Source organism: Electrophorus electricus, chromosome 2, assembly GCF_041902795.1.
Source record: "Electrophorus electricus isolate QZ-2024a chromosome 2, ASM4190279v1, whole genome shotgun sequence".
Taxonomy (NCBI): Eukaryota; Metazoa; Chordata; class Actinopteri; order Gymnotiformes; family Gymnotidae; genus Electrophorus; species Electrophorus electricus.
In genome coordinates, this window is record NC_137498.1 from 41,559,101 (window position 1) to 41,573,859 (window position 14,759).

Sequence of the window (14,759 nt, forward strand, 5' to 3'; positions counted from 1 at the left end):
GTATGCCCAGGTCGATGCCAATAACAGCACTCTCTAGTCTCCTGGGACAATGGAGATATTCAGCCAGTTTGCTTCATTTTAAATCGGCCTTCAGTCACGTATTCGTCCGCTGGTCCAAGAATTTGTTATGAGCGAGGACGAAGTCGTCTGCACAAATAGCCGCTTGCGACGCAGTAGCAACCGCTCGCTCATTCAAATATACTATCACGCTCGGGAAAACAGCTTCAGCTAAACTCCTCAAGCAAGACAAGCTCTCTAAAAGATACTAAATCAGTGGCTTTACTGGCACAACTTTACTTATCAAACATAATGGACTTCTCCCTTTCCAACTGTGCGTAAGTCCGTGTAGACCGCCTTCTCTGGGTTCTACAGCTTTGTCTATAAGCCTCTGGCACACGTCCGTATGCTCTTGCTATGGTTGCCTTCACTACCTCATACTGTGAGATATTTATGTGTGACAAAGCGGAACGTGCTTTTTATGCTTTACCCACCAACTTACATTGTACTAATATTGCCCATATATCTCCTGGCTAGTGAAGCGCGGTAGCAAGCTTCTCAAAAACACTACAATTGGCATCTCATTCGCTTTCTCTAATAGGAGGGATAGCGGACATACACCTACTAATATCAGCCACGTCACTTGTGGAAGTACGAAGGTCTGATTCAGTGGGCACAACAGGCACTTTCAGTCTGCATACCTGCTTGTATCAACACAGGCACGTCAATGGAAGTGCTGGAAATCGGCGGTGGCGGAACAAAAGCGAACTCCTTTGTTTTAATTTCTAACTCACGCGTCCGAATCTCATTTTCGTATTCCGAACAGCCAGATTATAATCAAACTGCCATGCTTCTGCCCTCTCAGTCGCTTTCATCTGTAGAGCTAAACGTATTTTCATTATGTCTTCCTCCACAGACCAAGAATCCCCGGTAGACATGGAAGAAAGTGGATCATAACGAGGCAATGTAGCAATAACCTTTACACAAACGTGCCCACCAGGCCCATAACAACATGTTACATACACTCCACACTGGTTCATTTGTGACATCTGCATACCTTATTACATCCATAGTCAACCACACAAATCAATTTAAGCTCTTGATCAAGTTTAATTAACACAAAGATCAAAATCATATATTGTTTGCTTTACAGATTTCCTCATTCCAAATGTACTATATCAACCTCAGTTTCTCCCCGTAATAAAACATTTTTCAATATGAGCACAACATATTCTCAAGTCCTGTTTGAACAGAATTTGTTTTACATGTGGATAGGGGTAATTTATTATCCATGATCCGTGATTTTATCCTTGATAACCAAAAGAACCACAGGTTGTTTGAATCCTGTACAAATTGCCATGTTATTAATCTTTTTGCTTTGACCTGTATAAAAGGAATTTTGTTATTTTTACTTTAGTGTTTCACAAGTCTGAAAAGGTCATAACCTTTTGATTTGAAGCGTATTAGATTATTATTAGGTTATATAGTCAATATAGATTTAGATCATCACAAGCACACTAAATTAAGGAAGTGTACATGTATGTGACTGAATATGTCTCAGTCATATTCAGGTGTGAAGGTCACAATTTAGAATTTCTTCATCTTATTCTGTTTGTAGTCCTGAGGTGGGGACACAGGAGAATGAGCTTCTGCACGAGAAGCAAAGAAGGGAACACATTCATCGACTCCTATATACACCTAGGAGACAAAAAGCAATAAAATACTTTAATTCTCTTTTGAGCCATAAGGATGTCATACAAATAAGCTAGAGTCAAGTGTAGGGTTTCTAGTTTGAATTATGGCTTTAAAAACATGGGATTTATGATGAAAAACCAGAAGAGATGCAAAGTTTTATTCCATAAACTACTGACAACATTGTCTCCATATTCCAAATAGAAATGTTGACATTTAGAGCATTTATTTTTAGAAAATGACAACTAATCAAAAACAGTTGCAGTGTTTTCAGATCTTTTCAGAATAATGCAGAGAGAAAACATTCATTTTGAAACAATACTATAATGAATTTATCCTTATATATATATATATATATATATATATATATATATATATATATATATATATATAAAGACCTAGTTACAAAGAGAAGGAAAATTACATACAAAAAGTTCCTCTCACAGAGCAATATGTATTTACACTACACAATCATATTATTATTATTATTATTATTATTATTATTATTGCTCTAGCAGAACTTAGAAGGAGCTTTAAAACACTTGTATGTAGGATATGAAATTTAAGGAAGGGGTGTATTCTTTAGAAGCAGCAATTGCAAGTATTATTTATAATATTCCCTTAAAGCTGGTGTAAATTGTTGTTTAATAGTTTGCCCAAACTAAACTTTGATAGTTATCACAAAAAGAGATGCTGTGAGAAAGTCTCTGGGATTGTCCTGGGCACTGTACTCAACAAGTAAGCATTTCAACAAGATTTGGTTGTACTATCTACTCAGGAAAACTTTCTACAAACAAGTGGTCCTTCTTGGCTGTTAAATGATTTAGCTTTTGCACTTGATAGACATGTATATGTTTGGGTGGAGTCTCAGGAAAAAGACTGTGAGGGATGATGAGGGATTGAAAAGAAAGGGATGGGATTGTTCTTAGTAAGAAATATTAGAGTAACTTTTGTGATTTCAGCATATTTCATTTCCTAATAGTCTTTAACTTGCTTTTGCTTTTAGATGCTGACAATTATTTATTAAACTCTGTCCTACAGTCAGAAAACAAGCGAAAATCTCCATATCAATGAGTAAATCATCTTAATGTGCCTTTGATGGGATCAGGTGTGTTTTGCTTTGTGATTTATATTTTATTTTATAAATTATAGTGAAAATTTTGAATGAACAACTGGCTATACTGGCTGTAAAATACATCTAAAAAGCTACAATAAACAATTTTGATGTTAACAAAATATGGAACAGTAAAGAAAGAAAGAAACAAAACATAATAATCCTTACATTTTTGAATTCCACACTCTTAAATGAAAGTTCAGATGAAAAGTCAGCGAAAGCAAGTACAAGTGTGAAAACTCATCATTGGCTCGGCGGTTTAGTGGTGGCACAATGGCAGTACAGCTTGCGATCTGAAACTGGCCTAAAGCTGCTGTTTTTTCAAGAATGTCCTCCTCTCTCAAAATTCCATTCCAATTCCACTAACTGTCACTCAACATAAAATGTTCTCAAGAACCTTTATCGGATATACTCTTGTCATCACTGCTAATCCTGCTGGAGAGAATTAGATAGAAAATACTGACTGCCTGTGACAGTCTGTTAGGCCTGATAATGATTTTCCATGATGTGGATATTAATAGCATTAAAATTACTGAATCCATTGAAACAATCCATTGAAAGTACACATCGGTCATCTTCTGTCACAATCGCTTGATTTAAGAAGGAGAAATAGTTGTCAATTTTTTTGCTATTGTCATGCCTTCCAGCCAAAGTCCACAGAAGGTACACTACATTAGTCACAAGCCTGTAGTTCATTCCAGATAACCCGATTATTAATATCACCTGTGTCTAGTTACTCCTGTGGTGTTCCCCTGTATAAGCAGCATATTCAGTCTATCATTGTGAAGTCTATTTTGCTTGTCTTACATTTCTCAGCACTTGTAATCATTCTGTTATTCTGCCTGTATTTTGTGTTTGCTGTTGCCCATGTCCTGTTGGACCTGTTAAAATAAAAGTAGTTTTTTTGTCTCTGCCATTCTGTTGTGAACAGCTTATTATTCAAACACTATACATTGCTTTTATGCTTTTTCCACTACAAAAATACATAATAAAATGAGTAATATTACAAGTTTTCAGAAACCTTTGAAAATTTATTTGTTTAGTGACATTTTTTATATTTGTTTTGCTCAATAAATTGCATTTCATAAATAGAAAATAATCTACTGCAAATAATTACTTAAGGATTTTTTTTTTAAGGAAATGTATAACCTTACCTTCCACCTGTCCTTTCCAAGGCTAAGACCAAAAGTGCCAGACTATGAGTCCATTTCTATAGATGGCTTTGATTTCAGGATGTGGACACTACATCTTGTCACATCTTACACCATTGCTTCTTTTTTTTAGATTTGGTGGGGTCTCTATCTGGAAATCACCAACACCAGGAAACAAGTTTCCACCTTTACAAGAGTTCAAGCAGTAAGCATCACCTGGAATTGGTGTTTAAACCTAGGACGAATGTTGCATCAAAATTTGTGAGACAATTTTGTTTATCCAGCCTTGACCTACTTTTTGCGGTATCCTGCAGGAAATACTGTTGGACAAATCTCACTGACATTCAGGATTTTACTTGTATTCAATAACAACAACAACAACAACAACAACAACAACAACAATAATAATAATAATAATTATTATTATTATTATAAGGAGGAGGAGTATTGTTGTTGTTATTGTCACCCAAGATATATATAAATAGACAGGTTTATGGTTGAATTACGCCGAGTTCATGTAATCTTATGATCTATGATTTACGCAGGCCCTAAATAATAGTTACGCATGCATGCGATCAGTACACCTGAAGGTTATAGGACATACAATTGGGTATCGAAAACTAGCAGTGATAGGGGTGCTTGAAGGAAAAATAGCCTTCAAAGTACACTTGTTTAAAAAAAAAAAGAAAAGAAAAAACTTAAAACCTTCTCCATAACACTAGCTGTTTGCCTTGTATGTTTTTTAAAAATTATTATTTGTCACTATTTGAAATTGTGCTTTCTTGTGCTTTAGCTACTTGGTTATCCGTTATTTATTGCCGAAAGCAGACAGCCAACATCCCTGCGTTGCCTGTGCGATGGGACCATCTAATCGTGTCATTGACAGACAAGCCAGTGTAGCATCAGATTCCGCCACTGTAGGACTTCTGGTCCCAGCGCACTCAAACGTTTCCGGGTTGACCACAGGGATAAATCTGTGCGAAGTGATACCATGCATAAAGGGAGACGCTAACGGTGAAGACTTCGGGTGTTACAAAGAAAAGTAGGCAAATACATGTCGTTTTCTATTCAGGAACTAAATCGGCCCATCGATACAATATGAAGCTTTGAAGCTCTGTGGCTAGCTAGCTAGTACTCTCGCAGATATCTATTGCTAGCTAGCTTAGCCTACCTTACTCTAACAGTAAAACCAATAATCATCTTAATCAGAGGTCTTTAGTGTCTAGATAAGCGTCCGATAATACAGTGGCACTATTAATTCCTCTAATAACTCACATAAATACTAAATAGTGTTAAATCTGTTTTAATACATGGACTGCGGGTAACCTAGATTCCTAGCATTAGCTAACGAACTTTTTATTATCGCATAAGAGATGAAGAGGGCCGATTTGTTTAGATCGACGATAGCGACAGAGCTGCAAGAAACACACCCAACTAACGCTGTCAGCTCATAAAATGCAGTAGTTAGGAGCCCATGTGCAGTGTCGTCTATTAATATTTCGAACCAGAAAGCTTAATTAGCTGGTTACGGGTAATTTAAATTACCCGAGCTAAACTGGCTGGCTAACTGTCTTGGCAATCTTTGCCGGGATTGTTAACTGTGCAGCCAACACGCAAAACGGTCAGTCTCATTAAAAGATAATTATCTTCGGCAGGCATCTTAGTCTTTCCTTACTTTTCCCTAACGGTATTTTGGTAAATGGCTTTCTAGTTAGCCAGCTACTTAACGAGCTAACTAGCTAGATCGAGTTTCGTTGGTGTGTGTAATTTTAGATACAATTAATTGCTGGTTCATTGTTTATGAGGGATTTTTGCGTGCAAATAAATGTTTACATCGGATAATGTATGTATGAATGAAGAGGTGTTTCTTGATGTTTTGATATCTGCGCGAAGTATCTTGAAAACGGGGGAAATTTTATTAGCAAGTCGATTAGTTTTTAATTATTATAGCGGATTCATATTATTAAACATTTTCTTGTTGGTTGTGTGTCCGCCTTCATTTCAGAAAGGCCCCTGCAACTGGCTATCCTGTTTTGTTTATGGAGCTTACTATGATATGCAGAATCTTTGGCTGCAAATATTATTGCAGTAGATTACCCGCTATACCATGTGGCTTCTTTGGCTGGGGTCCTGAAGAGTGCATTTGGTTTATAAATATTTAGGACTGGACAGCTGGTTTGGATGTAGCCCAAGGCGTGTGGTTGGGATGTTAAACTGGGAGTGGTGCAGTATTGATGTTTTAAATATTTAAATGCCAAGGAATACTAGAAGAATGAGCCCTTGCATTCCAAATTCTGCCATTTATTTAAATATTACACTGACAACTTTGTAAATACCACCTTTTTATTGTTGAGGATAAGCTCTGCAAGGTTAAGGTTTGTTTTAGTCTATGACCTATAACAAAGTGTGGCAGTGGTTGCTCAGTGGTTAAGGTTCTTGACTAGTAATCTGAAGGTTGCCAGTTTAAGCCCCACTACTTACAAGTTGCCACTGTTGGGCCCCTGAGCAAGGCCCTTAACCCTCAGTAGCTCAAGTTGTATTCAGTCATAATTGTAAGTTGATTTGGATAAAGCCATCAGCAAAATGCTGTAAATAGTGTGTGTGTGAGAGAGAGAGAGAGAGAGGTTGATTATCTGCAACTGACCAACAATGCTGTTTGACAAATGTTAACTAGTCTAATTGGTACACACAAAATAGCTGTTTGTTCAACAGACCTCCATTCAGATAGTAAATTGTGGGGGAAGCTGGCATAGCATTGGAAAATGTCTCTATTTACACTGTCTAATAAAGCATGTTTCTCAAAATCCAAATGTGTAGTTTTGACTTCAGCCTATCCATTTGAGGTGGAGTCTTGGCATATTGATCCTCACTGTTCCTGTTGCTGTTAACTATATTCTGGATTGTGGCATGTCTAGGTGAAATTGTGCAGACCACTAGGTAAAAAAACAAATCGAATTCAAAGTCCTTGATTTTCAAGCATGAAGAATAAAGTCCCAGTTTCACAAATTCATGTGTTTTATTCACTTGTTCTTTCACTTGTTAACCATGCAGTTGTCCAGCTACATGAACTAATTAATGAGTTTTATATAGCAGTGCTTCTCAAACTAGTCTTTGAGACTACCGTGCAGTCCACTTTTCAAGTTCAAGTGTGTTCGGTGCTAGCATAGAGCAGAAATTTTGATTTATCAGACATATAGTTGGGTATGTGCAATTGCAGATTCCATCAATTATCATACACAATTTTCCAGCTACCATATATATTGATCATCATTGGATCACTGCTAACCAGATGTTAGTTGATTATGAAGGGTGCAGAACCAAGAACAATGTCCTTTCCTACTTGAGGAATCTCCTTTGTAATTTTTATGCCCTTTGTTTACTTTTGTCTAAATTGGTAAACAGCCACCTGCACAGTGACTACACTCAGTTAGAGAGACCTTGCCCAAAACTATAGGAAGCTTTTAACTGATTAGTATACATGTTTCAACAGGTGACTGCCTCCATGAGTATCTGAGAGTATCCCACACATAGCTCCACAACTGCAGGCACATTCAGGATGCCAATCCCGCCTCCACCGCCCCCACCACCCGGGGGGCCCCCTCCACCACCCACTTTCAGCCAAGTGAGTAGTCCAACCCCCAGCACATCTCAAGGGCTGTTTGCAGCCCCTGAGCATCTGTCACTTGTCTTTCTTAAAGAGTAAATGATATTGTACAGTTGACAGGTGTCAAATCACAGGCTTGAGATACCTTCCATAGTTTTTGGGTATACTTGAGGAAAGTTTTAATTGGATCTTCTTGACACTGTGTTTTTTGAGTTAAGGATTTTATTTTGGAAAGCCTGTTTGGTGAAAGTTTTGTGATTTCAGTTTTTTGTGATTTGTATCATTCATGTTTAATTTCTTATGCAGGATGCAGATCAGAAAACTAGGGTTATTGTAAAAATAATGAGTTACACCAAAGAAAATGTTACTACATTTTGCATGATTGGTTCAAATCCCACAATTTATATATTTATATACCTATCTTACATATGCTTGCTTTTTTAAATGTATTGTCTAGAAAAGGCTAAAAATATTCATTGCTCACTGACTTAGTGCGAGCACAAAATGGACTATTTCAGCTGTCTAAATGGTATAGCTTGCAAGAAAGTAATCCTCTAGGATCTTGGGTATTTTTCCCCGCAGTTGGATATGAAATACCAATAAAATTATGTGCCGTCAGTGAGTCTACTACCATATTTGTCCTGTTCTTTGAAAACCTATCTTTTGAAGTAATTTCTGTTTCAAAGTAAGTTCTTTTTATCCATCACGTCTTTTATATAGAAGTCAAAATGTTTATTACCCAAAGTTGTTTTCATGAGTTTTCTTTTTCATGGATTTTCTGGTAATGTTTGTTTGTTTTAATAAAGGCACACACTACCCCACCTAAACTGTCTCATGATGAAGCAAAAGGCAGAGGAGCTTTGCTGTCAGATATCTGCAAAGGAACCAGACTAAAGAAGGTTGATGTTGTCAATGATAGGAGTGCTCCCATGATTGAGAGTAAGCCTTTACCATTATATTGTATTACGATTTCTCAGTACACAGCAGGCTGAGTGACAGTGACTCTGTTGTCCTACAGAGCCGAAAGGAGGGGCTGGAGGCGGGGCCACTGGTGGAGGTATGTCTACGGGAGCTCAGTCAATGGGTGGCTTGTTTCAGGGAGGTGTACCTAAACTGCGGCCTGTAGGAGGTATGCATGTTTTAATCCTCCTGTTTCAGTATTGGACTAGGTTTGACTCATCACTGGTTTCTTTAAACAGGATATACTTTAGGAATAAATGTGTCCAGGTACATGACCCTTCCAGAAGGTGTACCTCATACAGTCTACCATCACTTAGATTTCTATGCTTCACAAGTCTTAGGCTGTCAGTTTTGAGATGGTGATCATTCACATGGTGTTTCCTCCCAGATGTCATCAATGATGATTTTTTTAAATGCATTAACTTGCCTGCACATCCTTTTCGTTTAACACTGAAACTTCCCTGACTGAATTCAGTCTCTCTGTGTTTGCACGTTGTAGATGGCTCTTTAGGCAGGTCTGCTCTGCAGCCTCCCAGCTCTCGGCCTGCTGCCCCGTGCCCAGCAGGTCGCCCTGAAAACACAGGCAGCCCCACTCAACAGGCCTCTCCGCCTGAATCAAGCCGCTCTCAGCGTCCTTCGCTTCCAGATCTGTCACGCCCCTCTAGTGGAGCCAGCAGCCCTTCGACAGGCATGAAACACAGTTCCTCTGCCCCTCCTCCCCCTCCACCCATGTCTCGCCGTGGTAATGCTCCACTCGCCCCGCCGCAAAAAGTCCATGCATCTTCATACAACCGAGAAAAGCCCCTCCCACCCACACCAGGGCAGAGGGGCCCTTCTCCTGCACCGGGACGTGATGCTGCACCACCACCTCCTGTCAAACCACCTCCCTCTCCAGCAAGCAACCGCTCATCTTCCTCATCCTCTTCCTCCCTGGCTCCACCCCCACCACCCCCATACCGCCAGCAGCTTGTGGTCTCCAACGGTCCCTCCAGCCCAGTGAATGAAACTGCCCCAGAACTGCCCCAGCGACATAACTCGCTCAGCAAGAAGCCAGCCATGGGTGGCCATACACCTACAAGGGCACATGCTCCACCCCCTCCTCCATCACCACAGGCTGGGCGTCCTCCACCTCCTGCACGAGATCCACCAGGCCGAGGAGCAGGTGAGTCCCCCAGTGGCAGTCACTATCTCCCTCCTGTTAGACTGTGCATTACACATTAATGAAGTTACACATTAAAGAAGTTTGAGGCATAAGGGAACATTTGAAAGATTTTACACTGCAAATTGTGATGATAACTGGGTTACTGTCGTTTACTATGCATTAAAGGGCAGTAGTGCAATATACCCACAGTCATGAAAACTTGACAGGAGTGAAGAAGTTCAGAAAATGATTGATTAAATATCCAGGAGCAAATGAGGTTCAACTACACAGAAGAAATAAACATGGTTCAGGCAATCAAAAAGTTATCAACTAGAAATAAAGCATGGCCATAGGCACAGTCTTTATGGACATTGCCCAGCTAGTCATCACAGATACCAGAAGCACTGAAATGCTTGCCATTAATGACCAAATGAAAGAAAACAACAAGGTGATTGAATGTAGGTGAAAATAGCTTCTTCTAGCCTGGCCTGGCGATTCAACAAAAAAAAGAACTTCAGCTTCATGAACAATGCAGTGCATTTATTTTAAATGGTGGTTAAAAAATAAATAAATAAATAAATAATAATAAAATATATATATATCTTCAGATGGCAGCCCGTCTCTGACAGGCTACATGCATGTACTCTGAGCAGATGTTTTTAAAATGTTTGGCTAAACATCGTTGCTGCAGCCACTGGTACTTGTTTCAGAATTTGTCTCTCAGACTATTTTGGCCTGCTGCTATGTTAGTAGTAAAAGGAACTTTGTAATATAATTTAAAGAAAAAAAACAGATTAAATTGTATTCATTTAATCATTCATTGCAGTTGTAGATTGATTAATTGCATTTTTGAGGTAATTGGAACCAGCTGATGATTTGTTTTATGTGGGGGGTTTTGCTGTGTTGTGGTTTTTTTTTTGTTTGTTTGTTTGTTTGTTTTGTTTTTTAACAACCAAGCCAAACCCCCCCCAAAAAACCCAAAAGTTTAGCTTTTTGATTACCTGCAGATATTCTTACAAAAATAAATGAACTGCAGACAAGAGTGCCGCTCTCTTTAAGCAAACAATGTATACAATAAGTATTCATTTAATTTTAGAAATGTTGTACCTCATTTTATTTATTATATTTTTGAATTTTAGAAGGTGCAGAAAAAGACGATATCAGCATTATATATCAACCATCAGCCTCCCTACTATCTAAAATGTCTGCATGTGCACCAGCCACGACCATTGAAAAACCCCTATCAGTGGAACACTGTACTATTGATGCTTTGTATTAATGCACATCTATTGTAAACCCCAGGGCCTTTTCTCACTGCTCATTGTGTCTTAAACACTTGTTTGTAAATTGTGTTGAATTAGCTCCCCCGGTCCCAGGGCAGACACCACGTAACAGCCGGGAAGCCCCTCCTCCTCCGCCACCCCCGTACCGAACTCACGGAAACCCCTCTGATGCCCCCAGCAGGGGCAAGCCCCCTCCTCCCCCTTCACGTACCCCTGCCGGGCCCCCACCCCCACCCCCACCACCACCCATCCGCAACGGACATGCCTCTGTTCCCCGCTCCTTTGTAGGTAAGTGCACCAGACGCTCACAATGGTTGACCATATCTACAATATTTACAACTTGGCAAGCATTTTTTAGTCTACATGTTTAATCTAAGATTGCTTAGGCTGCAGAACTAAAAACTATTTCCCATTTAATTATCGATGGCAAACTGAAATGCATGAAACCTGTAAAGGATGATGTTTGACTGCTGACCACAGCACCTGGAAATTAAGCTTCAATACCATAGGAGAATGTGACTGTAGGTGAATCTAGAAACAAGAATGCTTTCACAAATAAAAAAGTGTCAAATCTACTGTATGTCATATTTGATACTGAAGAACAGAGTATGGTATGATTTCACTGCGAACTTATGTTCCCTCTATGAACTCTCTTCATTTCTGGATTGTGCTGAAGATGACTTTGAGTCTAAGTATTCTTTCCATCCTCTGGATGACTTCCCCCCACCAGAGGAGTACAGACACTTCACAAAGATCTATCCCAGCAAAGCTAACAGAGGTAAGGCCTGGGCAATCGTTCATTCTGCAGTGCTGCTCAGAATCACAGATTTATTTGCCAGCTTTCTTAGTTGCAGTACTGAACTAGTTTTATAGCACCTCCCATAAAGCAAAAAGCTGGTTTGTTCAGGGAAACTAGGCCAGTAAACCTTTATCCCTGTCGATTAAGGACAACCATGATCTCTTAATGTTATTTAAATTTGCACATCATGCCCCGATGTCCAAGTGACATTTTGCACTAGTTATGTGAAGGTGGCTGTTGTGGGTGATTACAGTGAAAGTGTGGTCACTGTCTGAGCTGTGGTGTGATTGATAACTTATGATTTATGTCTCTGTTGGGCAGCGGTGAGGGGAGCTCCTCCACTTCCTCCTGTGGGGAGGTGAACACTGTGACAAGTCTTACGGTGCCATGTGGGAGCTGAAGCTTGCGCATTTGCATCCACACACACACACCCACACACACCAAGCCTGCACCTTAACATCCTCTGCCTCACTGGAAAACATTCCATTTCACTCGAGCGAACTCCATCATGCAAGCAACGCTCTCTAGACCTCTGTTGGCAACGGGTTGGGAAAAGACTTCACTCCACTGGGTACGGAGAGGGAAAGCAGCAGAAAAAAACATTGTGTTGCATTCTACCCCAATGGCCAGTTTTTCTTTCCTCCAGATGTTGTGTGTTATGTGGATGTTAACACTGCAGTCTAAGGAAGGACAGTGAGGTGGCACAGCGCAGTCCTGCCGTTGTTGACTGAGACACCAGCTGTTGGTACTGAAGGTTCAGCAGACCTGTGTAAGAGGGTATGGCTTAAGATAAAAGAAACAGGTTTGGAAGAATCCTGATGCGCATATCCTTTATTATCATTATTAATATTATAAGTTATACTAAATTAATAACTTGTAGTTAATAAACTAATAATAATAATGCTGTGGTTAACACTTTCTCCAAAACCTGTTCCAGATTGATGCACTGTGAATATGCTAATGACTTAGAAAGCAGAGAAATTTGCATGCCTGTCCTTGAGTGCAAACTGGAACTGTAAACTGTAAGCACTAAAATTGCTTTAGCTGGGTTATTGTGGTGTTTTTGTTTTTGTTTTGTTGTTGTTGTTGTTGTTGTTTTGTTTTTATTTAAATGTTCGTTTGACACACCCCATTATCAGGGAACAGCCATTAATTTAAGTTCTCAGGGGGCTTTTGGGACTTGAATACTTGCCCCTCATAATTTAATAACTATTATAACAAAGTTCTTTCCAGAAGTGCCAAGAGGAGCAGCTCCTATTGCATGCTTCTGTCTTAGTCGTCCCATGCCTTTCCTTTCCCATTGGTAGGACTTTTGTCCAGATTGGGCATACTAACAATGATGTATTCTGATTTTCTTGATCTTTTTTTAAAACCTTTTTATTAATGGTGTGGGGAAATGTTGCTTTTGCTTTGCTCTGCAGAGACTGCATCTCATAGCCGTGCATCGTGAGGGGAATTCAGGCTTATGCATGTTTTCCATTTGTTCTGTCTTGACAAGATGATAAATCTGCTCCCACTTTCAGAAAGCTCGCTTCACGGTGTGCCAGCTGGGACGAAGGCAAACCACAGACGTGCAGCCCAGTGACTTGCTTTGTTTGACAACCTTGCTTTAGCACTGCATTCACACCTAGTGAGAGAAAACTAACACTACTTACACTACTTACACTCCCAAAGGGGTGAAATGAACTGGAAGCTGGTTAAGCACTATAAGATTCACTTTGGTTGGACCCTCTTTAAACTGCATGTGACACATTGGGACCAAACTTAAGCTGAAATGCTACAACTGTACATGTGGAGCCGCAGGAGTGCTGTGTGTTTCACAGTTTAACACACTTTTGTTTTTGGTGGCCTATCACCAGTTACTGGAAAAAGTCAATTAATGGTGGAAGGCTATGGGACGGTCTTACTAAATTGTGTAATACTGCTGGAACATGACTTGGTAACTATCATGGTAGTTGTGTTCAACTAACAGCTCTATAATCCTCTGCTGTCCTTAATTATGTAAACTTAGCCCATAATGAGAAAGGGTGGGATGGGGGCTCGTTATTGATTCTTTATGTCTGACACTTTCGATTATCATTTATTGATTCAGTTCATCTGCATTTATGATGGTATTGGACAGTATTTTGCAAGGCCAGTTAATGCTGTGGATGTATTCATGCATACATCTTTATGTGGTAGGGGTAAACAATGCACTGTGTATTTTTTCCCTTCTCTTTTTTCCTTCCCAGATCTTGAATTATGTGCAGCTCACATGCCCCTGTGAGTCAAATAATTGTTGCAGAAGTCATCAAACCCCCACCACCCATTCTGCCTTACAGCTCATCGGTACACAATTTTTAGAAAAAGGAAAATAACAGAAGTACATTAAACTATTTAGGGAAATATGGTAGTAATGGTTAATCTGTTTTTAAGTTGTACAAAGCTTGTAATATAGGGAATGCTTTGAAGCACATGTGAATAACCTGGGCCTTAAACTGAGCCTTTGACTAATCTTCAGGTGCCCCTAATAAATGAGTATAAATGCCTGAGTATTTTTCTTCTTGTATTGTCATTGTCTGTCACCAGGAGACAGTGTAGATGCACAGTTTCGCTTACATTGAGAGAGACTCCAGTGTGTTCTCTCCCATTATCTGCTGTTTATACGTTGCGTTCCTCTATTGGTCAGCCATGTAGTACCAGTACAAATAAAATGTAAAAAAATGACAAAAGGTCAGCTGATGTGTGACTTCTTTGTGGAAAATTTAAATATATCGTAATAACTTTTCAGTGTATTGATTAGGTTATTAAGAAGTATCATACCCATTCTATGCAAAGTTTGTCTTTCTTACAAAAACAACTGGGTGATTTCATCTTGGAGCCCATGACTGTAGTGGCCTGATCTAGAATGAAAGTCCAGAACAGAATTTAGTTCCCAGTCCAGCCCTGGGGTACACCTATTTAATAGGGACATGTGAAATAGTATAATTATAGTCTTTAATTTCTACATTTTGAATTATTTTTGCTAATGAGTTGCTC

The 14,759-nt window shown here is 39.4% G+C and overlaps 1 protein-coding gene across 3 annotated transcripts; it reads left to right on the plus strand.

The window, feature by feature from the left end:
* The first annotated feature begins 4,862 nt into the window (after nt 1–4,862).
* wipf2b (WAS/WASL interacting protein family, member 2b) lies at nt 4,863–14,457 on the plus strand. Of its 3 annotated transcripts, none has more exons than XM_027016106.3 (8): nt 4,863–4,996; nt 7,445–7,576; nt 8,365–8,497; nt 8,577–8,687; nt 9,018–9,680; nt 11,021–11,230; nt 11,619–11,720; nt 12,063–14,457. In XM_027016106.3, the coding sequence occupies exons 2-8, from the start codon at nt 7,511–7,513 to the stop codon at nt 12,101–12,103; spliced, it is 1,326 nt and encodes a 441-aa protein (XP_026871907.2). In that variant the 5' UTR covers nt 4,863–4,996; nt 7,445–7,510; the 3' UTR covers nt 12,104–14,457. The 3 variants fall into 3 exon arrangements, with proteins under 3 accessions (XP_026871907.2, XP_081560215.1, XP_035385328.1); XM_081704089.1 differs by having other exon boundaries at nt 11,021–11,226; XM_035529435.2 differs by having other exon boundaries at nt 8,577–8,615.
* Nucleotides 14,458–14,759: the final 302 nt, after the last annotated feature.